Here is a 26211-nt window from a genome sequence, read left to right on the forward strand (position 1 = left end):
TTTGTTTGCTTTTCAATGAAGCAGCATATAAATTGTATAGGGACGCGGGTGGCGCTGTGGGTTAAACCACAGAGCCTAGGACTTGCCGATCAGAAGGTTGGCGGTTCGAATCCCCACGATGGGGTGAGCTCCCGTTGCTCGGTCCCTGCTCCTGCCAACCGAGCAGTTCGAAAGCACGTCAAAGTGCAAGTAGATAAATAGGTACCACTCCGGCGGGAGGGTAAATGGTGTTTTCGTGCGGTGCTCTGGTTCGCCAGAAGCGGCTTAGTCATGCTGGCTACATGACCCAGAAGCTGTACGCCGGCTCCCTTGGCCTACAGAGAGAGATGAGCACCGCAGCCCCAGAGTCAGTCACGATTGGACCTAATGGTCAGGGGTCCCTTTACCTTTACCTATAAATTTTATAAGCTGCTGCCTTAGACTGATACAGGAACTCACTGAGCCACACCACTTTCCAACTGGCAGTACCAACTGGCAGAGCTTGCCTGATCTCCCGGCAGCTGAGTCTTAGCTGTTTACTGGGTGTTTGTGGGTGGGGGGGGGGTTGTTGCATTTCCAGCAAAGTCCCCGGCATTGCACAAACAGGACTTCCAAGCCCCCACAGAGGCTGGGCAGAGCAGCACAGCTGAGTCAGCTAAATCATTTTCGTTCCTGGATAAGAAACAAAGATCAGCATCCAGGAGGTGTGGAGAAACAGTCTGTGTTGTAGGCACAAGCCAGCCTTTTAAAATTCTTATTCTCCATTTACAGGCATCAGACTGTAATATGTCGCAACCAATTTTGTTTACGAGACCCACTTACCGTTTGGGGGAAGGCGAGCCCATTTTGCAAATTTCGTGGCACTCGCAACCAAGCAAACACCCCCCCCCCCCACTTTGTAAAATAGGAAGATATGTTTGCCCAATTAGGGACAGTCCTGGAACTTTCAAGAAGTGGTTGCAACATACCGTACTTTTCCATGTATAAGACTATGTTCTTTTCTTTTGAAATCATGCTAAAAAGTAGGGGTCGTCTTATACATGGGTAGTGCATAGGGTGGACGTTTGATTGGTTGCTGCCAAGGCTGTCAGTGGCTATTGTGTGTGCTATTGGTTGCTGTGTCAATGGGTTGTGTTGATTGGCTGATGCTCCGGCAGTTGGGCGGGTGACTTGCAGCTTCTGCCGGCGATGGGACAGACGGGAGGCGAATTTAGCGACGCATGTATTGAGCGTTTATTTGGCAATCCCCCCTAAAAAATGCTCAAGAACCCTGGGTAATCCCATCCAAAAAGCTCAATAACTCTGGGCAATTCTCCACAAAGGTGGGTGTTTTTAATGTATTTCAGTGTATATGTTTGTTTGTTCTAATGTATCTATTTGGGTTTTCGTTTCTTTGGCTTTTGAGTTGCCTTTGGCAAGAAAAAATGACCCATAAATTTAATAAACAACAGGAACAAAATTAAATAATTATAACAAAACCTCTAAGTGGTTTAAGAAGAAACATTCAAGACAGATCGAGAAAGAACTTCTTCACCTGGTGCATAGTTAAACTATGGAACTCACTCCCACTGGAGGCCGTGATGGTTGCCAGTTTGGTTTTAAAATAGGGTTAGACAAATTCATGCAGTAGAGGGCTGTCTTTGGCTACCAGTCATGATGGAGGCTGTGGTCTGCTTCCACAGCTGGAGGCAGCTATTTTTGTTATTGATATCCATCTGTCTTGAGAGACAATGGGCAGCAATGCTCAGATCCTGTTTGTGGATTTCCCATCTGGTTGGATGTTGTAAGAACAGGATGCTGAGCTAGATAGGTTGTTGGCCTGATCCGGCATAGCTTTTACTTACCTTACTGAGTGAATGTTGGAAAACAGACTGGATATATAATCAAACATCTATGTAAGTTTCATGCAAGTAAATGGGGATGACTGCTCTGTAAGCAGGTTGCCTACGTGCCTTTTGGCACTCTGTACGTGTTTCTCTTTCCACCCCGATGTGACCTGTGGTCTTCAGCGAAAGACAAGGCCAAGCATGCTGACAACCATGACCAGGGCAAGGGATAGCTTTGTGATTTATTTATTTTTTTAAATTTCAAATGGTTTAAAATACAATATGAAATAAGGCTACAGTATATAAAAGACTCTCCAGAAGAATGATGTGCCAGCATCAGCAATTAAAACAAAACCAACTCCGCTCCCTATTAAGTCTTCAGTGTGGGAGGGAATTGCATTTTGGAATTCTTTTTTTAAAAAAACACACACACATACATACAGACATCGCTACATCTCTAAGCTACCTCAGATGAGTTTGGTTTTCTTTTTCCTAAAAAGCACCTGCTTTTTTTTCTCCTTTTTTTTAATTAAAAAAAATCTTGCTTTTAAAGGTTTTTTTTCTTCTCCCTTTCAGTTCTATAAAATATAAATTATATGAAAATACAAGTTGGAAAATAGTTGAACAGCATAATATAACAATCTTTTTCTTCTTCTAAAATTATCAGCTTAAAAAAAACAAAAACAAAAAACAAAAAACCAGGTATAAAAACAAAGACCAAAAAATAGTAATTGTACAAACAACATACATTTTCTTCTTCTCAAATAATAACTTGTTTCACTGAGGCAGTTAATTCCTGGAGATATTTCTGTCATAAACATATATGTATACATCAGTTATCATCTATTCAAACTTCTTTGGAATGGAGTGCACAGTTCACTGGCGCTACAGAGACCCCATCAGAAACAGAACAGAGGGAGGGAAGGAGGAAGGAAGGAAGGAAGGAAGGAAGGAAGGAAGGAAGGAAGGAAGGAAGGAAGGAAGGAGGTGAATCTCCAGGCACATGAATGCAAGAGGAGGCACATTGGCACATCAACACAGCACCACAGAGAGATGCTCCACACTCAGCACTTTTTAGGCGTAGTCTTCTGAACAACGTACACTGAAATAGGCCATGTGAGAATGAGACAACAACGTCTACCAACATACAGACACACACAGCAGGAAGCCACAATGAACGGCGGTTCCTGGTCCGACGATCCAAACCTTGTCATGTGTGGATTGGTCCACAGATATGTTCTCTAAAGACAGTGAGGTTCAAAAATCACCCAAAACGTAGAGAGGTGTCCTCAGCACTTTTTTTCCTTACAAAAAATGTTTAGGAGTACTCTCATTTTCCTACTGATATTTAAATACTGCCCCTCAATGAGGCCAAACTTAGATTCACAAAATGTTTAGGGGTATGCGTACCCCTGCATACCCCCAGAAAAAAAAGCATTGGGTGTCCTTATATTTCAGATATTAATTAAAAGCTATCCTTGGCAAAGGTGTCTTCCAAGTTCCCTCTGCGTATCTGCTAGAGCAAGGTGTTTAACGATCAGATCAGAATTTTCAATGGTAATTCGGAAGCAGGTTGCAATATAATACAGTGGTACCTCGGGTTAAGAACTTAATTCGTTCCAGAGGTCTGTTCTTAACCTGAAACTGTTCTTAACCTGAAGCACCACTTTAGCTAATGGGGCCTCCTGCTGCCGCCGCGCCGCCACCGCACGATTTCTGTTCTCATCCTGAAGCAAAGTTCTTAACCCAAGGTACTATTTCTGGGTTAGCGGAGTCTGTAACCTGAAGCGTCTGTAACCTGAGGTACCACTGTACTATACCGAGACAAATCCTGTGGGCCCTGAGAGGGTGCCCTGGGGGCTAGAGGGTACTGAGGAGGTCCACCCATGGAGACCTCTTCACTGTGGCTACAGGAACCTCTGCAGTCATCGTTCCCCATCAGTGCTCTGTTGTCAGGAAAGAGGAAAAACAGGCATGTTGGGGTGGATGTAGAGAGAGGCCTTGCACCCCCAGGACCCAAAGTTCTATTGTTCCCTCAACAAGGGAGGGCAATATCCCAGCCCTGGATTTGCTATATTCGTTTCCCTCCAGCTGCTGCCTTAGATTGCATCCAGGTCAGTGGCAGGACTCTGGAGTGGGCAATTCTCCCACTCTTTATTAATCTGCCTCTCCAGTGAAGGAATTGCTTTTGCAAAGAAAACCCAACAACTTATGCCATTGGGCTGCAAAATGGCTGTTTGTTGTTTTTCTGAACTGAATTTCCTGTAGTTACTGAATTAATCACTTGCAAGGTACAGTTGAGGACTGCAAGGATGAGCCACTCCCACCCCTTTTCCTTATTTCCAATGTGGCTGCAAAGAGCTCAGAAGACTCTACTTGGTTTTAGTTCAACCGCAGTGAAGGGCTTAGTCTGATACCTAAACTGTGGTTTGTTGAAACAAGCCAGCTTCTTAAAATATGGTTTGTAATGGGCTTGTTTCAACAAACTACATCTAATCTTAAGCCACATCAAGTCTATATAACATGGTGAGCTGTGCTTAATTGAAAACAGAAACAGAAGTTTCCAAAGTCCACCTCACAGATGGGACAACTCAGTGCTCAAAAGCTCTCAGATGAGCACTCCAAAGGTTCTGGTGTAGCTTCACATGGGTAGTGTAACTTCCAGCTGACACCTGAGTAGCTCATCAGGGGAATTGGTCATTTTGGGACTATGCTTTTCAGACCAGTGGAACTATCCCTGTTGGGTGCTTAACCAGCAACAGGAACAGGCTTCAGTAGTTCTGGGACACAGAAATGCCACCTGCAATACTGGCTGTTTCCTATAGCTTCATGTCAGCTTCTCTTCTCTCTCCTGTTGGCTGGTTTGTGGCCACAGGTGTTTCCCCCTCTTTGCCTACATCTAAAGCAGTGTCCCCCAAACTTGGGTTTCCAGATGTTTTCAGACTACAATTCCCATCACCCCTGACTGCTGGTCCTGCTTGTTAGGGATGATGGGAGTTGTAATTCCAACAACAGCTAGAGACCCAAGTTTGGGAAACTCTGAAGCTTGGATGGGGAACCTCTGGCCCTCCAGATGTTGCCAAACTCTGGCTCCACAACTCTGGCAAACAGGCAGTGGCCAGAGTTGATGGAAATTGTAGTTGAGCCACATCTGGACAGCCAAAGGCTCCCTAATGCCTGGCTGAAAGGCACCATTTTTTGGCTTTATGGATACAACCTCCCCCCCCCACTACCCCCTCTTTCCTCTCATCTTCTACTCTGGCTCTTCTTCCTCTCTACTGGAATCAAATCTAGCTGAACTGGAGATTCAGTCATCATTACACCCATTCCAGGAACACCCACCATCAATATCCTTGACTCAGAAACTATGTCCTATGTTGTCCCGAGAAATGCTGAGCTTTATCTCCCACCAATCAAAAACAAGATCTCCTATCAGCCATGGCTAAATACATGGAAGCTCTTCCTTGTTCCCAGCCAGATGGTCAGAGGCATGAAATATCAAGTGCTCCTCTTCCAATAAGCTCCAAGCCAGCCAGTGCACATGAAAGACTGGCATGCTAAGGAGAGGGGTGTAATGTCTGGGGCAACCGTGGGGGAACTTTTGCCTGCTGAACTACAATTCCCATCACTCCTGGCCATTGGGCCACATTTTTGGGGGATGATAGGAGCTGTAGTTCAACAGTGCCTGGAGAACCAAATGTTTCCCATCTCTGGTTCAGTGGTTCTTTCCAATGTTCTACTCAGAGCAGTTAGGTATGTTTTTGTTGCTGATGTGCTTTCTACTCTTTATCAATTCAGGATATCTCATGGGAAGCGATTCATAAATTACATTTTAATACATAAAACAAAAATGACTAACTTAGGTTCATTACTTCCAATGGGTCTGTGCTCTGAGTAGAACCTAGTTGGACACAACCTTGAATTTGGTTTTTCAATTAATTACAGTTCTACTCCTTCCTTCTGTCTGCTTTTTTGTGTGTGCAAAACTGTTCTGGACTGACTTCCATCTTGCCAGCTGCAGCCTGCAACTTGAAATAGATTTACCACCTCCTCTGACGTTCGTGAGAAAGGGACCTTAGCAACAACAGTGTTTGCTCTTTTTTTCTTATAGCCCTGCCAACCTGAGATGTTATTATCTCAAGTCCTGATCTGCTTCAAGTTCCGCTGGCCCGTCATTGACCCAGGAGTTCCCCCTCTTTTAATTCTGCATGATTGAAATGATTCAGCATGAAGCAAAAATTAAAATACATTCAACTATTTGCCGCTTTAAGGTCACAGATTTAAGTTATCCAGTTTTGTTCTAAAGGGAACTCTGGTCAATTCACACAATACATTTCCGCAGTGATGTGGATCTAGGATCCATTAAGGGCTGGTGTAAAAATTATTAAGTGCGAATTTGACAAACACGTAGTTACAAACATGCAGTTATACTCAGGGAGGTGGGGTTGGTGTGGCTCCTTTGCCAAGGATACATCCAGGCCTGTAAAACAAGGTGTCGTCACTGTAAATCACAGCTGGGGAGGGGTGGTGGGGAGGGTGCTGACACCCACAATGCCTCAATGGCATCAGCATTCCATCAGCTAAATCATGAACATTAAAAAGGAGCAAGGAAGGCAAATAAATCAGTAGATTTCGCTTCACCACCTCAACTGGCTTCTTCTGTAATAAAAAAGGAACTTAAAAAGCCACTTTTAGGAAGGAAATGTTCCCATTTGCTTCTTTGGGACTGCCTGAGTTTGGAGCTCAAGGCTTTGCAAACACAGCAGAGCATCAGGACTGGAGGAGAAACAAAATGGTATCTATCCCACTTCCAGGAGCCCACATTCCCCCCTACCTAAGCCATAGTTTGGCATGGAGATTACTTGGAAACTGCAAATAGGTGTGTGTGTCTATGAATTAGGCTCACGGCTGCTGGCCCTGACTTGATGCTTAATGAGCTGACTTTGTGGAAAGGTTCTACACACCAGGAGTGGATCCAGCAGGCAGATTCCTCCACGATACTCCTACATGTATACTGGTGACCTGAGAACGGTTAGGGGACCTTCGCGGGAAGAGATATTCTGTTTACAAAGTACCCCATTCTAAGCACAACCTGAGATATTGAGGAACTGGGGCCTGTAAGCTGAAGAACCAGCGACCAATTAGACATGGAGGGCTGGGTCCTCCCACCAATTAGGGGATTGGAAACAATCCTAAAGTTCAACGCTGGAAGAAAAACCTTTCTTTAATATATCTTGAAAAGGCATAGGGAAAGTGGAGGAAAGTCCAAATAAAACTATTGATGGAAAGAGCCCCTCCGCCCCTCCCAAAGACACAAAACTGATTCACCAATTGGAATGGGAGAGCAGAAACAGAGTAAGGTGTGGGAGACCCAGTGTGAAAGCAAAAGAGTCATTCACCCACAAATCTCTCCCCACCCACCACTCCTAGGGTGTATCTGGATTTTCTACTGAACAGTTAAATGCTTCTGTTTCTGGAGGGGTCTACAAAGCCTCTGTATCCCCCCCCAAAAAAAAATTCTGACAGAATTCGCAGCTGGCATAACAAAAATAAAAACACCAACGACAACACAATATTGCAATACCGAGACCATCTTAGAGCTTAAGACTATTTTAGAGAAAAATACTGGCACAAAAATTTTAATAAAATAACATTCTTTTTACAAATTCCAAAAAAAAAAGGTATTGGTCCCTCTTAAGAAGCAAACTTGTTCTTTGAAATGCAAAATTATTTAGGACCACCAATGTGACTTCCCTGCAGAAGAGGATGCTCTGCCCCCACCCCCCCAAAGGCCACTCCTCACTCTTAAAATCAAAAGGGAGCCTTACGAGCTTATGGATTGTCAGTTTATGGCACCTTGGGGGGAGGGCGGGGAGTTCTTTATTTATCATGCGATTCTAACAGGGCGGTTAACTTTTAGGCTCTTTCCCCCATTGACTTTTAAAATATCAGCCCCCAATCAAACTCTCCAAGGACATTCAAATCCCCCCCCCATTTCTCCTCCCAGCCAAAATATGTCACAGTTTCATCCAAAAGCATGATGTGTCACCCCCCCCCCTTTTACAACCAGTGGAAATTCTTGTTTCTTTCTCTTTCTCTCTCTTTTAAAAGGAAAACCATGACAGTAAAAAAAATACAAATGACAGAAGTTCAATTGAACGCCTAGATGGATGCCCTGAATCCATCTACAAGGACTTCTGCTCTTGCCTGCTCATCCCCTTCACTCATCGGCATCTGGCTTCACATCCAACATGGCGTGTAGCTCTTCGGGCGTGTATCCCAGCAAGCTTTGCAGGTCACACACAAAACGGTAGACGTAGCGCTTCCCGGCTGTCTTGTGGATGATGTTCTTGTCATAGTAGTAACGCAGCCCGCGACTCAACTTCTCATAGTTCATTTTGGGCTTGTTTTTCCTCTTGCCCCACCTCCTTGCAACCTGGGAATGGCAAGGACACCAGAAACATCACGGAAAGTCCTTGGCGAGCTCGGAAGGGAAGGGAAATAAACGCGTCAACGCCAATCACGCAAAATACCCTCGGGCAGCTTTAGCGGTCATGGAGAATCCCGGGAACTGTAGTTTGCTAAGGGTGCTGACCTTGCAGAGCTACAGTTCCTAGCATCCTTCACGAAGTAGAGTTCCCAGGATACTCCATGATTCTTAGACCTTCAGTAGTGGTGTAAATATCTGGTGTGGGTGCAGAAGGGACGGAAAGGCGATGAAGAGAGACAGGAGGTGGACTTTTTAAATACATCAATTTGGGTATTAGATTGCCATTTGCTCCAATGGAGCTTTAAAGAGTAGGTTTTCATGGGGCAACAAACCCACCCCCCTTACTCAAGCATGGACCATGCCTGGATAAGAGCATGGTAAGTACGGATAAGCCCTTAGTTTAATTAATTCAACACAAAATATAAATTTGATCCAGTGATACCAGCTTTTCAAAGTTTCATAGTCATTTCGAAAGTCCACCTGCTGCCCCCTTACCTCTTAGTGCCCCCCTAGGGATTTGTGCTGCCCCCTACAAGCAGTACCACTCACTTTTGAGAACCACTGCTCTAGGTCCTTATTTATTTATTCCTTCCCTTATAGCATGAGTGTCTCTCCAGGCCTGATTCAGGCCCATACGTACCTCATCCGGATCAGATAGCTTGAACTCCCAGCCGTCGCCTGTCCAGCTGATGAAGGACTGGCAGGACTTGTCTGTGAGGAGCTCCAGCAGGAACTGCCACAGTTGGATCGGTCCACTACCTAAGACAGCAAAGGGAAAGGACCCCAACAGCATTAAGAATGGAATCCATAGCAAGGCGCCTTGTCCACTAGGTCCAACCAAGTTTTCAACCCTTCGTGGCTGAGTGGTCTGCTACCTGCCAGGCCAGTGACCCAAAGGACTCTTGCTTGCCATTTTTGAAAAACCCTCACCTTGGGGAGACTTGGCCAGCTCAATTTGGCCTACAGATCGAAGGTCCTCCACCCACCCTGGGTTTAAGCCACCTCTGGATATTGTGGCTATTAATAAACACAGGTATTATGCAATATTGGAGGGTTCATGAAATATACTCAGAGTTGAGAGTGGATTTCATGCTCTTTATTCAGCTCATAGTTGTGAGGAGGAATGGAAGTTCCCTCAGAATGTCTGCTTTATATACATTATTTACACAATGGGCCCCACGTGATTGGCTAATTCCGGGATTCTCCTGTAGGCCAATCAGGTTGCGGATTCACTTCCACCTGGAGCTGGATTGGGTGGCTCCTGCTGCATTCTGGGTTCTATTGTTCTAGGACCAATCAGACTGCTGCATTCTGAATCCTATTGTTATAGGACTAATCAGACTGCTGCATTTTGGATCCTATTAAACTCAGTACATAACAACTCAGCTAGATGTCACAAAACCCACACCCAGCTGGTGCCATTTTGGTTCTCCCTGTGTGCCCTTCAGACCACCCCACTCTCAAGAACAAGATGCATAACACCATTTTTGGCCCACCCAAATTGGGCTAAAAGTAAGCTGGAAGGACTTGTGTTTGGGGTCAGCTGGAAGTGAGGGAGTCCCTGACCTACATGAAGGAATAACCCCCCTGCTGGATTGCATCTGGGGTGTGTGTGTGTGCTGTGGCCCCTTGCCCCCACCTGGGCGTCTGGACAGAAGCATCTCCTCTGGATCCCTTTAACGGGATACTCCATTCTCAGAGGGGCAGGCAGAGGCCATAACCTCCTCTCCGTCCAAGACTACACCTACTCAAACCACTAAAGATGTGATGAGTACTATGAGGATGGCGAAAACCAGAATGCTGGAATTAGGGGAAATTCCAACTTGGCACCAAATACAGCGGCCGACTATGCTACTGCAAGGTCCAGCAGAACCACATGTGACAGCAATATGGGGAGGGAGGGAGAAGTGGCTCTGGTGCAAGCTATGGGCCTTCATTATATACCAGAGGGGTGGGCTGGACCCGCCTCTCAAGAGCGGCCCACCCGCATGCCTGCTCAAGATTCGACCCCCTTTGCTGCCCGGGAAACAGGCCAAGGAGCTTCTCCTGTCAGATCGCAGAGGGCAAAGCAATGGCGTCCACTGAGAAGGGTGATCTGTCTTTTGAGCAATCTCTAATCCAAACAGCACAAGCCGCGATGCCCCTGGGCTATGTGGTCTCTAGTCCATGATGTGCGTGAGCGTGTGGGTGAGGGGCAGCAGCAGGGAGGTGCCACACGTGGTGATGCCGTGCCACATGGCACATCTCTTGCAAAAGCCTTTGCCAAGGGCATCAGTAGAGGAAGAGGCAAACCTGGCAGGTTCAGTGTTGCCACTGAATGCGAAAACCTGCAGGATGATTCCTGGGCAAAGATTCAGCCCTGGTTCCCCAGTTGCTTAAGCAATATGACATTTATTTATTTTTTTGCATCCAGGCAAAGGAGGCACCATTTCCCTGATGCGCGGGCCTCCTCCCCTCCCACCTGCCGAAAAAAGGGCCCTTGGCCGAGACCTGACCTCCGGCACGCTGCTGCCAGCCGCCTCCCCTGACCTTGACTTTTTGTTCCCTGGCAGTGTTTACCAAGATGTGATAAAGAGGAGGCAGGTATGGAAATTATTTGGCGTCCATCCAAGGCGTGTTGATGCAGGAGCAAGCTGCAAAAACTCCCCAGGCAAGAATGCTCGGAGCCAGTGAGTCAGCGCTGTGGCTATTCAGGTGAGAGGAGGCAGACCCCAGAAATAGGCCATCAGGAGTGGCTGGCTCTCGCCTCTCTTCCACGGGGCTTGTGCTTTATATATCCCCCACCTCCAGGCACCCGGCGTCAGCTGCACCCCCAGTTTCCAGTCTCCAGCCACACACAAACACACCGAGGGGCTGACAGTCTGTCTACTTTGGTTGACTGGGTTAGACACATTGAATCATGGGTGGGGAATCTCAGGTTCAGGGAGGAGTTGAATGCGGCCCTCTATGTCCGGCCCTCATAACTCTTTCTAGAACACACCCCTCACCCGCACTCATCTCTTTGACTCAGCAGCACTCAAGAGCAGACAGGCAACTTCTCCTGAGGTATGCTGTGGTTTCTGGGTTGTCAGGGAATGCTGCTATTATTTGCCATTCCCCACCAGCATCATGGAATCGTAGAGTTGGAAGGGATCTTGAGGGACATCTAGTCCAACTCCCTGCAATGCAGGAACCTCAGCTAAAGCATCCAGGACAAATGACCATCCAACTTCTGCTTAAAAAACTCCAATGAAGGATAGCTCACCTTCTGAGAGGGTCTGCTCAACTGTTGAACAGCTCTTACTGCCAGAAAGTTCTTCCTGGTGTTCAATATCTAGGCACCTCAAACACTTTACCTTCTTCCTTTTTTCCTGCCTCTTAATGGACACCATAGCTCAGGGGCAGAACATCTGCTTGGAGTGCAGAAAGTTCTAGGTTCGGTCCCTGGAATCTCTTGGTAAGGGCTGGGAGAGATTCCTTGCTCGAAGCCCTGAAGAGCCATTGCTGCCAGTCTGTGAAGACACTGCTGAGCCAGACAGACCTTGGGTCCAATTCAGTATAAGGAAACAGCTTCCTAAACTTAATGTGACCCTCCTCTGCAATGGCCCTTCAACGCCGGTCTCAGCCTGCCAAGTTCTTTGTGGCCATGTGGACCACATCTAAACCAGCCTGGCAAAGCCAGCCAGGAAAACTTTCCAAGTTCCCATGAGCTGGGTTTCCAAGATGCTGAGAAATTCACAGCTAGCTTGGATATGCAACTCAAAAAAAACAGCAACGGCCTTGGTTTTTTTCCACAGTCCTGGGGAACATGTTGGCCTCCTGAAGATCCCGCCTTTCCATGCAATGGATCTATTCCTGATAAGAACATCAGCAGAGCCTTCTGGATCAGGCCAATGGCCCATCTTGGCCCAGCATCCTGTTCTCACAGTGGATGATCAGATGACCTTGGGAAGCCCACAAGCAGGACTGAAGTGCAAGAGCACTCACCCCTCTTGTGGGTGAACGATGAATCAATGACCTTCCATTCATAATTTTAAAAAGCTATTTTGCAAAGCAAGCAATGAAACAAGGAAGGGCAGGAATCAGCCCTGCTCAACAACACCAGCAACCGCAGTAACAGCAGATGCTTCTAATTTACCACCAACAAATCCACAGTGAAGGTACAAAGTTGGTGCGAAATGTTGAGGCAAGCGCAAAACTAAACTAAAAACAAAACTGGCAATATTTCAGACAGTCCCGTCAAGCAAAGCCCTCACTGGCTGCCCCGAATTTCCATCACTTCCTAGGACAAAAGCAAGAAGCCCCAGGCCTAGGAGTGTAATGTGGCCCTTGAGGCCTCGTCAACTGGCCCTCGGAACTCATTGCAGGCCCTGATTCTCTTCTGTTTTCACCTGGGTGGAAATATGTCCTTGAACTCTGATCAGGCCTCTTTATTGGCTTGACTGAATGGAGGGCGGGGAGGGCTGTGTGTGTAGGAACTAGCCTATTCTAAGATAGTAAAATCTGCACCTGTTGTTCCTTGGCCCTGCCTACCACTGCTCTGTGGCCCTCAGAAGGCTGCCCAGAAGGAAAAAGCATTCAGTCCTGCATCTCAAGCTACAGGGCATTTCCATTCCTAACAAGTCAAGGTTTAGCGAGAGCTGCCTGATCTGTGTTTGCACCTCTCTTGTGCCAAGCGAAGCTAGAGCAAGAGCCAAGATTTCATGGCTTAGCCAAGGAAGGATGAGGACCACACATGCCTCCTGCTCTTCCTGCAAGCTAACAGCAAACACAAGGAGGATCAGCAAACACAACACCAGGAAAAGGAGAAAGGAAAAGACATCAACCATCACTGTGTGCCTCTGACCACCTTTATACTCAGCCCTGGACTTGCAGAAGAAGTCTTTCCTGGTCTAGAGATCCCAGTTCAGTTGTACCTTGTTATAATACGCTGCTTGCATACCCTCCAAGTGTCCCTACTTTCTAGGGACAGTGTCAGAATTATGAAAACCACCCCGGCTTCTGATTTGATCCTGGAATGTCCCTATTTCCCCTGCGAGTACCGCTGCCATCGAGCTTGGAGAGGAGGATGAGCTGTTTCTTGTCCTGAGCAGCAGGACAAGCAAAGGAGCATCTTGTTGCCTCTCCACGACTGCCACTGCTGGCCTCCTCCCTTGGGCAGCTTGTAGTGGCTGCTGGACAGCGGGCAAGGAGGTGAAGGAGAGGCTACCACCACTGAGGTCCAGCTGGTTTGGAGAGGCAGGCAGAGGGCAAGGCTGCTCTGGACAGGAAGAAAGCGAGAGTGGAGCTCAAAAAGTCTTGATTCTTTTTTTAATGCAATGCAGGAATCATAGCTCAACAGTTCCTGACAGATGGCCACCTAACCTCTGCTTCAACACCTCCAACAAAGGAGAGCCCACCACCTTCTGGTTCAGACTTCAATTTCTACAGGAACTCAAAGATCCTTGGGCTTTCCTCCATGCCATTTAGAGACACAGAGTCCGCGCACTACAAACAGGAGGACCCCTCCGACACGGACGCTGCAGGAGCAGACGACAAGCTGCCTTTTGTGACGTGATCCTCAAAGCCTTTGGAAGGAAGCCGGAGGCTGGCAAGCTCAACCCATTGCAGGATCCACCAAGCCCAGTCAGTTGCACGGGCAAGACCTGCCCCCCACTGCCCGCCACAAAAGGCATCACCCCCTCCCCACCCACCAGGAAGAGGGAGAAAGTTCCGGCCTGCCCCTTGACAGCGGCCTGCTGACCTCTGTCCTGGAGAAGGAGCCCCACGCGCTAAGAATAGAGGCAGCCAGAGGGGTCTCACATGCTAAATGCAACTCACAAAGGAGGGCCTTGTCTCGCCCCCAGAGGAGTGAAGGGAGCCCTTGAGCAGCAGCCGTCGGGAGACAGTCACACGCTAGGAATTCTCTGGCATCACCGGGAAAATATGACTCGTCAAACGGATTATGAAATGGGGACTACAGTGGGAACCCTGTTTGAGGAGAAAGTCCCTCTGGGTGTGGGTGTGTGGCAAATGTACATCTACAGGCACCACTTCCAGATGCTCCCATTGCCAGAGTTTACTATGCACAGACTCCGTTTAGCGCTGCTGCCCCACCCCCACCTCCAGCTAAGACACTGGCTCTATTTTTGCCTTCTGGGAATGCCTTGTTAAAGTTGTGTTGGGAGTTGGTAACTATGTCATTCCTGAGTGACCCATTCCCGTGTCTCCTAGAAGTGACATTTCGGAGCGACGGAGTGGGGCACCTCGACTCCAGCATGCACAGGTGAGAGGGAAGACACCTGAATGCCAAAGGGGCACCTGTGCTGCTGCAACTCGTGCAGAATATTTTAGACCATGAAGCCTGTTGATGGGCAGCTATGCTTTTCTATTGCATCTCATTTCTACTCAGTGCAGACCCAATGGAATTAATAGGCATGGCCAACGTAGGTCCATTAATTTCCATAGGTCTACTCTGAGTAGAGGTTAGTGGGCTATGAAGCAGGATCTTCAAGGGATGTTGCAGAATCAATTTATGCAATGCCTAGCAGGCAGAGTAGAGCCTTTGGGTGTGTGTGTCATGAGGCAGGATGGGTAGTGGGGCAGGGGCTTTGGGCATGAAAATAAGGGTGTTACGTTTGTGCACCTATTTTATTTGCCTGATATTCCACAGTTACATCACATGGGTCTGAGGGTCCCCTTGGTTCTACTAACTATTAGCTAGTCTGGTCAGAAGAACCATGTTCCATTATGCAACCAATACTGGGGTTTAAGGAAAGGCGATGGGCTGGCTCTAGATTCTGCCAACCTCAACCAAGACCTACCAGATTCCCCCAATCATTACCTCTAACCTGACACATTCTGCCCTGGAAAGCAACATTGAAAACAACCACACTCAAAAGATTATCACCCTATAATTGCAAGGCACATAAATGCAACCATCTCAACCAAACCATACAGTTAGCGTTGAACTCTAGTGAATATCAACCATATCTAAAATGTAGCTTTTCTGTACATCTGGGGTTTAGGGGAAGTTTACTTGCTTGCGGTTTTTATCTGGCCTCAACATGCTTTTTGTCGTTCTCCCAGTGACGCTTTGCAAAGCAGCTGTAAAAATGAGAGCCGCCCACATTTTATTGGGCTCTGATTTCAATGGGACAAAATACTAGGGAATAGAGTGTGCGGCATCCCTGTCACATGACAAACTGCTTGCAAAGGTTGTGAAGCTATGAGGCAGAAAATAAGTAAGCAAACGAGCTGCCTGCCTGTCTAAACATACCTACTTATTTGTTGCACATCAGCAGCTTGAAAGAAGAGGAAAAGGACCCACCTTTATAACTGAGAAGCAGCCATGTTAGTAACAAGCAAATATTCGCTTATGTGTTTTCTCCCATTCCTGCTTTTGGGTATGACCCCCCCCCTTCTGAAAGCTCGGTTCAGGTATTCTTTGGGGTACAAAGTAATGTGTTTTTTTGGGGGTGGGGGTTATTTGAAGGTCTCATCTGCCCAGGGACTTTGCATACGCACCCATGACAGCACCCACAGGGTGCGGCAGAGCATGCCATGGCTATGATCTGCAGCCCCATTCAACTACCCCCGACCAACAGTCAAGGCTGAGGTGTGTGATGTATAATGTTTCATTAGGTTTTATGTATGTTGGAAGCCACCCAGAGTAGCTGGGGCAACCCAGTCACATAAAATAATAATAATAATAATAATAATAATAATAATAATAATAATAATGATGATGATGATGATGATGATGATGATGATGGGAGGTTTTGCCCATTTTGGAAAGAGCTTCATTTCCCCTCAGGACATATTTGCATGGCAGATTTCTAGGCTTTCGTTGTAGCACACCCAGCCAGGAGTGTGGAAATGCCAGGAGGAGTCCCTCAACCCTTAGATTACCGTCTGCTTTGAAACGGAGAAGCCTGGTGTGGGAACTACATGGCCAGTCCTAGCTTATCCCCTCTCTGCTCGGGCCTCAGCAGAGACAGCTCTTGGCTGCATCTGCATCAGTTCAGGATATGGGCAAGATCAGAGCCAAGGTGATGAAACTTTTTCTTTCAAAGATGACTCAGAAAGCATCGACCTTAAAGTTTGAGGGGAGAGCAAGAGGGTCCTATGTAGATGAGTTATCTTTTCTTTTCTTTTCTGTTGATTTTTGGGGAAGAGGATAGGGAGATCTCACCCATATGTTATTGCGGCAGCTGTTACCAAGCTTACAGGAGACGTGCTTACATCAGAAGCATTTTTATGTTTAATGTTTTATTATTATTTTTATATGTTGAAAGCCACCTAGAGTGGCTGGGGAAATCAAGTCAGATGGGTGGGGTATAAATAATAAAATTATTATTGTTATACTTATTAGTATTATTGTCAGACTAACAGACCCATGCGGGAATTGTGCAGTCGGCAGGACTATTCTTGTTGCAATTTTCATCACCTAAGGGACAAGACGGTAAAATGACAGCCTGTAAAACAAAACTGCAACACCGGCCAACCATGAATGCAAAGAGCTAATTTTGTTCTCATTTGCAAACTTCAAGCAGGTGGAACCCGAGTTACTGAAGCAGGGCGAGGACTCGCCTTCTGGGTTCCTCTGTCGGCTCAAAGGCAACCTCATGCTAGGAACTGTGAGCCTTCCTTATGACACACCTTGTTCTTTGCCGTATGTGAATGATGGTAATTCTGTCTTTAACGTCAAAGGAATAGGTGGTTGCTCACAACCTCCTGGGAAATTCAATGCAGCTTGAGTTGACCCAGGTGATGGTGAGTTTGGATCTTGCCATGTCTCTGTTCCTAAATCTGGGTACCATGCTGGGAGGAGAACAAAACCAGTAGGGCCTTTTGGTGGTGGCCCTGTATCTCTGAGCATCCTCCAAAGGAGAGCTTTTAAACCAGGCACCCCTTCAAAGAAAGGCACCCTAAGCAGTCCTCCTCCATCCCATGAGCAGAAGCAGACTTCCGGCTTTGAAGGTGCGTTCACATGACCGCTTACTCTGCATCCAGTCTGCTCCCATTGTTGGGTATTGTTAGGTTCGCACTATGTTAGTTATAATCCATAGCGATCCTGTACTTCCTTGACAAATACTGCTGTTGGAGGTGGTGTTGTTTCAAACCCACTTCAGTCCAACTAGAAAACTGGATGAGTGAGTGGTAATGTGTACATGTGCAGAGGATGGTTTCGCGAATAGACGTTTGGGTGGTTATGGAGAGGGGCAAACCCCAAAGGCCACGAGTGTTGGGTGAAGACATCCCCACCCCCTTATGACTTGAACAACCCCATGCAAACATGACTTGAAATACACTGTGTGTGACCCTGCTGCATTTTAAGCTGCTAATGTGAACTGCCCCTTCCTTTAACCCTGGCAATGGGGCAGCTCCCACTGTTGCATGTGCAGGAAGCAGGCCAGCTTAGGGGCTCACAAGGCAGCTGCATGGCACATTCACCTCCCTGTCCCTGCTGCATCTTTCTGTCTAATGGTAGAGCCTGTAAAATGGGCATGTCCCCTTTCCACCAACAACCTTGGCCTCTTTTGATGGAGTCGGGCCAACCTGAATTAAGCAGCTCCACCTGAAGGGTGGCATTCTCTCTCGCCCCTGTTTTTCCAAGCCAACCAGCGCAGTCACCAGAGGGTGGGTGTGTGTGTCTTTCCAGTCACCCAATCTAACAAGAGCACCCGAGTGAGTGCGGCAAACTAGTAGTTAGGGGCCACAGAGCTTTTCTGTGAATTCTCTGGTTTCAGAAGAAAGCCAAGGGCAGGATCGTTGTGAACTTGTGAAAGGAGGCAACTTGTGAAATGAGGTCAAGATGTGGACGGCAGATAAGGGAGCTCAAGGAGGCTGACTGTTTGCCACAGGCGACATCAAAAGCCACGTGGGCCAGGCTTCCTCCGAGCCTCATCACCTCTGCAGCTCGGAGGCAGATACCATCAGAGGGTTGGGGCCCCTGGCGATAAAAAGGAAAGTTCCTCTCTGCCAGCCAAGCAGGAGCAGCACACCCAGGGCCCCATTTCTTAGCTTATCGCAGAGATAAATGCTGTGTGCTTTTCATCCATGTTCACTCAGAGGATTCTCACATACTGACTTCGCTTTTCCCTGCCATGTTTCGTGTCTTCAGAGTGATTCGCACACAGAAGCACGGAAGAGTTGGAAGGGACCACAAGGGTCATCGAGTCCAACCCCCTGCAATGCAGGAATCTTTTGCCCAAGGTGGGGCTTGAACCCGCAACCCTGAGATTAAGAATCTCGTGCTCTTGGTCGTTTTCACAACAGTCCTGTAAGACAAGACAATGCGGCAACCATCTCCCCACCTTACAGGAAGGAACTCTGGCCAAGACTGCAGTGCCTTGTTTACACTCAGTTGGTGAGCTCATAAGGGAGGTGATTTGAACACAGCTCCCAGCTCCCATTCTTAACTACTACACTTAAGCCAGCTTCCAGCTTTGGTGCCAGCAGCTCCTGGCAAGTTTATTTCTATCAGGCCCAGAGTCTGAATAAGGCCCTGCTCTCCACAGGCCATACTGCTCCCTGCCCTGACCCTGCACCCTCTGGGACTGTTTTTGCCTGGCTGGGATGCCTTTGGCTTGGCTTGATGGAGGACAGAGAGGGGTGTGTGGAGAAACTAGCCCACCGTGCAAAGGTGAGAGTCACATTTACTTGAGCCAAAAATGTTTTCCCGCCCCTACAATATAACTGAATGTAATTGTTTTGACGCTCACACCATGTGAGGTGTGGACTAATCTCCCAAAGTCTCTAGCAGCTTTGCAACGATTGAAGATTTCCTCTCCCTTGGCTCAGATCACCATACTCCCACTGCTGAAGGGAGCCAGTCTCCAGAACCCCACGCCCAGCCCAGTTTTCTTATCAGCACCTATTCCTGCAAACAGAAAGCACTCATCACAGCTTGAAGCTGAAGCATCCAACCACTTCCTTCTGTGCACAGCTCCTAAAAATGACCTCCCGACCCCACAAACACACACCGGTTCCCAGATCCAGTAGAGGCGCTGCACTTGGGGAGGAAGAATCTTGCATGAGAGCTTGTCAAAAGTGCAAATCTTTCCTCTCGTCCCACCTGACTCACGGAGTCAAGGGTTGCTACTGAGGCATTGCGGTTCTAGCAAAGAAGGACAATTCTGAAAACCTGAAATTTGCTCTCCTCTGATTTAGTGCGCAAACATATATCTGTGTGAGAGATGCCCCATCAGTCAAGAGTCAGACAAGCTGCCTCTCATCCCATCTGCAGGCTGATTTTAGCGAGTTTATAGGTGCTTGTAAACGGTTAGATTTTCTTTCAAGCTGAAAAGGTGCTTCCGCACGCCCGATTCAAAGTCACATATCTGTTCGTATCTGGATCTGAAGTATCACTTTCGCATCGGGAGTCAAAGGCGGCAAGTTAACCTAGCGATCTGTTTCAAGCTGGCTCCCCAGGGTTGAGTCACAGGGTTTCGATTCATTTTCATTTGTTACTCAGTTATGTGTAAACGTCCATAAATACACATGTTCCTGCATGCATCTCCCACCCTTCCTCTGGCACAGCCTATTTACAGACACAAGAGCACGAGCCAGGAAAGCTCCAGTTCATGGCTGGTTCACTTGTGGCTTCCAGATGTGGCTGGACTCCAACTCCCAGCAGCCCTTGCAGCCAGCATGCCCAATGGCCAGGGGATTCTGGGAATTGCAGTCCTGCAGTGTCTGGAGAGCCCTGACCAGGTCCCCATCCCTGCCTTATCTTGGAATCAGACCACTGGTCCACCCGCATAGCTCAGTACTGCCTACACTGACTGGCAGCAGTTCTCCAGGGTTTCAGATACCTGCCCATTCCAGCCCTGCCTGAAGATGCTGTGGACTGCACCTTCTGCATACAAGGCAGCCCCTGAACTGCAGCTTCCCGAGTTCAAATCTCACTTGTGCCACTAGGCAACTAAGGCAAACTGCTGTTTCCAAGCCTTCACCCTCATTTCACTTGGAATATGGGGGAAACAACAGCAGTCTGCCTTGTAGGACTATTTGTCAGGATTACCAGGGATTTTTAAAAGCAGAAACTCAGGGGAACTCAGTTCCCTTAGCGGAGCCAAAATATCCACCTATATCTCTAATCAATGAAGTTGTGGCCATTTCTAATTCAGATCATTGTCTGCTTGAGTTTATTAATCACATCTTACATTTAGCCACTGCCTGGGGTTCAGGGGTTGGCACTGCGACTGGGCCCGCAATAGACAGACAGACAGACAAACTTCACAGTGATTTCCCGCACCTTTCCCCCCAGAAAAAATATACTGAGGAGCATAGATATGGTGCAGGCAAAGCACTTTGTACATCTGACATTACTACAGACATGCTAAGCATAACTAAGGGCACTAAACAGAGATCAAGGTTTGTATTTTGGGAAAGGGCCTGCATTCTGTCTGCCCAGCTACCCCCAGGGCCTCACCTGTGTAGCCAGCCAAGGCGGCCGCAGGAATGACGGGCTTGTCCTTGTTCATGTCCGCCCGGTCTCGAACATAGTCCTTGAAGGTGCCTTTGGGCTTGTGGCTGGGCAGGGCCGCTGGGTAGTCCTCAGAGTCGAAGCTGTCATAGGAAGGGACACGTTGGAGACTCTGGAAGGAAGACTGGCTGCTCCATGACTGGGTCAGGCGGTCACAGCTGTCGTAGCTCTCGATGCTCTCAAAGGAATCCTGGCCCCCGAGTTTCCCTGCGAGGCGAGAAGGAAACGAGGTTGGCGGAGAGGCAGTGGGGCCTAGTGGTCAGATTGCCGTACTAGGGACCCTAGGCTGGATGCAGCCTCTCAGCCTAGCCTACATTGCAGGGTTTTTGTGAGGATAAAACGAAGGGGAACCGCGCACACCACCCTGAGCTCCTCAGACGAGGTGGTATATAAAGGCAAAAAATAAATAACAAAGCAGAAAGCTTGCATGCAGGTTAAAGGAGTCCCCATATTAAAGGGGAGTGAAGGTTGAGGAAGGTGCTGATTCAGAGACCAATAGAAACCCTGCTTGGTTTGGCGCAGGCCCTGCGGATCCAACCCCATGCAATCAAAGCCCACCCCAATGTACACTGGAAGCACTCGACTTTGCCCAGGGAGTCCTGGGGGCTGCATCATCCACCCCACAAAGAGACGCAGTTCCCAGCCCCCTCCATGAACTGCAGAGGAGGCGAAGCAGCACAGAGGCAGATCGCATGCCTTGCATGCAGAAGGCCTCAGGGTCGCCTCCTCTTTGGATGGTCAAGGAGCAGGTGATGCCAGAGCCCTCTTCCCTTTTGCAAAGCTAGAGATTCACTGGGGGAAATGGGCAAATCCTGAGGTTCATCTTCAGAACAGATTTTATGTTCTCCAACGGGATGTTTTGAGACTACAGAGCAGTAAAAAGAAGATCCATTCAAAATAAATAAACGCAGCAGGCAATATGACAAATTAAAAAAAAGAAATAAAAACAGCACCTCAGTTTAAACTCACTGGGAAATCAAACAACTAAATCTAACTTCTCAGAACCTGACACGCACTCACCATCTCCAGTGGCTTTTAAACTCTGGCTTCACGATTTGCTGGTCAGGTTTACTCTAGAATGTTTTCACATGTTAAGTATATGCCCAAAGCCTTTCATTGCACCAGAATGTGGACAGGAAGCACAAAGCACCTCTACCTTTTCTTCCTGCTAACGACTGTTCTGTGTTTCCCAAGGAAGCATAATAATTATTTAGTCTTGTCTTTCGAGGGATCACTTGATCAGATGCCAAACCTGCCAACTGTGGCCTCCCTGTGCAGATTATGACTTTTTATACCAGTCAAAGACGTGAGCCCCTATTTAACCAGACACATTCAGAAGGGTTTCTTTGTTTTGTTTTTTAAAAGGGAGAGACGCGGAGAATTCTCCAGAATTCCTCAGCTTGACTGTTGCTCAATCATTTCTTCTTTACTGACAACCTCGGAGCATAAGAGGATCACTCAAGTTCATTAATTTCCCAAGCTGGACTGAAAGCAGCTGCTGGGATTGTGTAAGATCTCTTCAGAGCAAATTCCGCTGGCAGAGATGCTGGCAGTGAAGACCCAGCTACTAAATCTCAAGGACAGAGGCGAGGAGGCTGAACAGCTGGCAAGCCTGCCCACATATTTGCTGTGTCCTATTTCAACATCTCTAATTCAGGTGTGGTAGGGATCACCTGCGCAAGGTAGCTGGAGGGCCAGGTTTTAGAAGTCTTTCTAGACAATGCAACTTTGGGGAGCTTAAGGGGCCTAAAACTCAGCCAGAGAGCCCAGGTTTTGCATTCTCTACATGCTGGTGGACTACAACTCCCATCAGCCCCAGCCATAGCTGTCAACTTTCCCCCTTTTTAAAGAGAAATTCCCTTATTCCGAATAGGATTCCTTGCAAGAAAAGGGAAAAGTTGACAGCTATGGCCCCAGCAAACAAGGCCACTGGTTTAATTTCTAAAAAAAGAGCGATGCCAGCCTTTGGTGGAAGGCCCTTTTCCTTGGGAAAATCTCATTCCTTCTTATATATGGGGTAGGGTTGCCGACTTGTGATTTTTAAAGTATTCCATTACCTCGGCTCGTGCGCCCCATGCACATATTATCCGGCGTTATGACCTCCTGCTTGATTGTGAAGTAGTCGGTAGGCAGGGACTCCATCTGTACGGGATCCCGAAGGATGACGGAGGAGGGGTACTCGTTCTCGTACTTGAGAGACAGGAGCTCCTCGGAGCTGATGGGATGGAGGGTCTGGTAGGACTCTGTGATGAAGCTGGGCTCAGAGAATTCCGAGGGAGGAACACACTGAGCGTGCTCAATGCCATAACCTGAGAGCGGAAAGAAGACCCCAAACTGAATATGATCACCCAGGACAGCATTATTAGTATTATTATTTAGCTGGAACTCTCTGGAACTCTGTTCCGGCACCTTCTAAGGGAGGCATTTATGGAGAGTTCCAGAACCTCTTTTTCTAGAAAAATAGCACCGTTGTTGTTGTTGTTGTTGTTGTTGTTGTTGTTGTTGTTGTTGTTGTTGTTAACTGAATTTATATACCACCCTATACCCGGAGGTCTCAGGGAAGTTCACAGAACCATTGCAGTTCTTGCTTTTATCCATAATGATAATAGTAATAATATCATCACCATTAATTAAGAGAAAGAAGTCATAAGAGTCACATTTCTTCAAATAATAATAATAATAATAATAATAATAATAATAATAATAATAAATAATAATAATAATAGTACCCCGCCCATCTGACTGGGTTTCCCCAGCCACTTTGGGTGGCCACCAACAGATATAAAAACATAATAAAACATTCAAACATGAAAAACTTCCCTATACAGGCCTGCCTCCAGATGCCTTCTAAAAGCCACATAGTTGTTTGTTTCCTTGACATCTGATGGGAGGGCGTTCCACAGGGTGGGCGCCACTACTGATAAGGCCCTCTCTGCCTGGTTCTCTGTAACCTCACTTCTCACAGTGAGGGAACTGCCAAGAAGGCCCTCGGTGCTTTTGCTCCTCGTATGCTGCCTAAATGTTGAAAGGACTCCCAGTGCTAAATCTTGTACTCAACAGGGAAAAAACAAGGGAGACTTACTAATGAAGTAGTCTGATGTATAGCGGGATTCTGGGTAGGCTGCGTTCACTCCGTTTGCTGGATATGGCTTTATCTCTTCTGCACAGAGGATGGGAGGAATGAAAGGGAAGATGCTCAGTAAGTACCAGTAGCCTTCATTCATTCATTCATTCATTCATTCATTCATAAAAAAATATTTGTATTGTATTAAAGGGTTTTCTCAGGACGGTGGAGGGCGCATGTGCCGTGTCCCATTGGTGTGGTGGCACTCACACTTCTTCTGATAGGGAATGCCCTGCACGGGGGGCAGGAACGAAAATAGAGGGTCAAGGGCGGTCTTTTTTTTTAGGGGGGGTGAGAAATGTCCCTATTTTCACCTGAGGAATGTTGGCGGGTATGCTCCTAGGTAAACATGCACAGGCTGGCACCACCAGTTTCTCACACCCAAACCCAACATGACATTCCATGGACCTGTAGCAAAATCTTTTATATTATCTAGGTAGCTCCACACACCAAACACTGAAAGTCTCAAGGTTTTTACTCAGAACTGCACAACCACATTCCCCTTCCATCAAGCCTGACAATGTCCATCATCTGAGGCGTTCTTGATCTGTTTGGTGGACTGGGTCATGCCAGGATACATGACCCCCCCTGGCGCACTCAGAAGTGTGGGGAGGGCCCTCTAACCCCATCAGCAATTACAAAACCTTGCAGTCAAGAGGTGACTCACCTACCGCAGGCCATATGACTGGAATAAAAACAGCAGTATGCTGGCTGCGATTGCTTCATTCATTTGGGCACATTCCACTTTTATTTTGTCTCCCCCTTCCAAAATAGCCTCCGCTTCCCCGCAGTCAGCAGTGCCCTCTGTCTGACTGCAACCCCTATGCAAAGTTGACCACGACAACCTGGCCCTGCCTTTCCCTGTGGTCACACACACCCCATGGCTTGGCAAGCCTTGCCAGGAGGGGAGGGGGCACAAAGGATGCGGAGATGCAGTTCACACAGGACTCGGTTTGTTCAGCCCACCCCCCTTCATCGCTGCCGTCCCCAGGAGGGAGGCCAAAATTAGGCCCTTTTGAATGAAGGCACATTATCTCTGGCGAGTCTCTGTCTGGGCTCAGCAGAAACAAACCAGAGCCGCAGCCGGGCCCTGTTTGGGTTGTTCTCCTCCTTGCTGGCCAATACGTGAGGTCATAGGATCACAGAATCATAGCACTGAAAGGGATGCAATGGGTCATCTAGTCCAACCCTTTGCAATGCAGGAATCACAGCTAAAGAACCAATGAAAAATGGCCATCCAACGTCTGCTAACAAAACACCAACAAATGAGGGTCCACTACCTTCTGAGAGAGTCCATTCCACAGTCGAATGGCTCTTACTGCCTTATCTTGTCATCTGAACCCGTTGTTTTGGGTCCTACCTTCTGGAGCAGGAGAAAACAAGCTTGCTCCATCTTCCGTGTGACAGCCCTTCAGATGTTTGAAGATGGCTATCCTATCACCTCTCAGACTTCTCTTCTCCATACCCAGCTCCCTCAACTGTTCCTCATAAGGCTTAGTTTCCAGACCCTTGATCATATCGATCACCCTCCTCTGCATATCTACCAGCTTACTAATGTCCTTCTTAAATTGTGGTGCCCAGAACTGGACACAGGACTCCAGGTGGGGTCTGACCAAGGCAGGCTAGAGCAGCACTATTAATGCAGACGTGAAAGGCCACAGCAGAAGAAAAGAGGCCTTTCCTTCAAAAGTCAGGAAGCAAGGTCACCACCTTCTTGCAAAAACGTCCATGCCAGTTGGACTGTCCGATTGGTCCTGTGGTTAGGGCAGTTGTGTCACGTAGACTTGGGACTTAATGGCACTTAATAACACAGAGCATAGTTAAACAGTGGTGCTCATGCAAATCCTATTCTCAGTGTCCTGGTTTTAACTTCTTCTTGTTCAAAAGCATTTACCAGAACCAATGAGGCAAAATATGGAAATAATTGGGAATGTCAGCTGCTGCCCCATGAGATCCTACAACTGAGCATGTTTACCTTCAGAAAGCCACAGGTATGTGCGTCTGGGGTGCGCACGTGTGGGTGTACCAGAATCCATGTTCCCTGGTGGCTTTTGTGGAAGGGGAAAAAAGCCCCCTCCCTCTCCTGACACCCAAAACAGCACAATGAGCACCTGTCTCCACCTATCGCAGAAGGTCCCCAAATGATCTGCAAACATCTCAGTGGGCAACACTGTTTACAATTGGTTTCGTCTCGCCTGTTTGCATTGTTCAGGCATGAATGCAGGTCTGTTTCTCAATGCTGGTCCAGCATGACCCAGGACTAGCTGAAGGTCCTCCCATGCCTTTGGGTAAATGAGGAATGAATCCTACAGCCCCCCACACCAAAACACTCACAGGTTGG

General features: G+C 47.6%; 1 protein-coding gene across 2 annotated transcripts in view; it reads right to left on the minus strand.

Annotated features, from left to right (window-relative positions):
- Positions 1 to 2035: 2035 nt before the first annotated feature.
- Positions 2036 to 26211, minus strand: part of ETS1 (ETS proto-oncogene 1, transcription factor) — a 108648-nt gene continuing 84472 nt past the window's right edge. For both annotated transcript variants that reach the window (XM_082201469.1, XM_082201470.1), the window contains 5 exons: positions 23829 to 23906; positions 22804 to 23055; positions 20693 to 20953; positions 8936 to 9054; positions 2036 to 8241 (listed from right to left, as the gene is read on the minus strand). In XM_082201469.1, coding sequence (XP_082057595.1) covers positions 8026 to 8241; positions 8936 to 9054; positions 20693 to 20953; positions 22804 to 23055; positions 23829 to 23906 — 926 coding nt within the window. In that variant the 3' untranslated portion in view covers positions 2036 to 8025. The remainder of the gene's footprint in view (positions 8242 to 8935; positions 9055 to 20692; positions 20954 to 22803; positions 23056 to 23828; positions 23907 to 26211) is intronic.

Source organism: Podarcis vaucheri, assembly GCF_965113315.1.
Source record: "Podarcis vaucheri genome assembly, chromosome: 15".
Lineage (NCBI taxonomy): Eukaryota > Metazoa > Chordata > Lepidosauria > Squamata > Lacertidae > Podarcis > Podarcis vaucheri.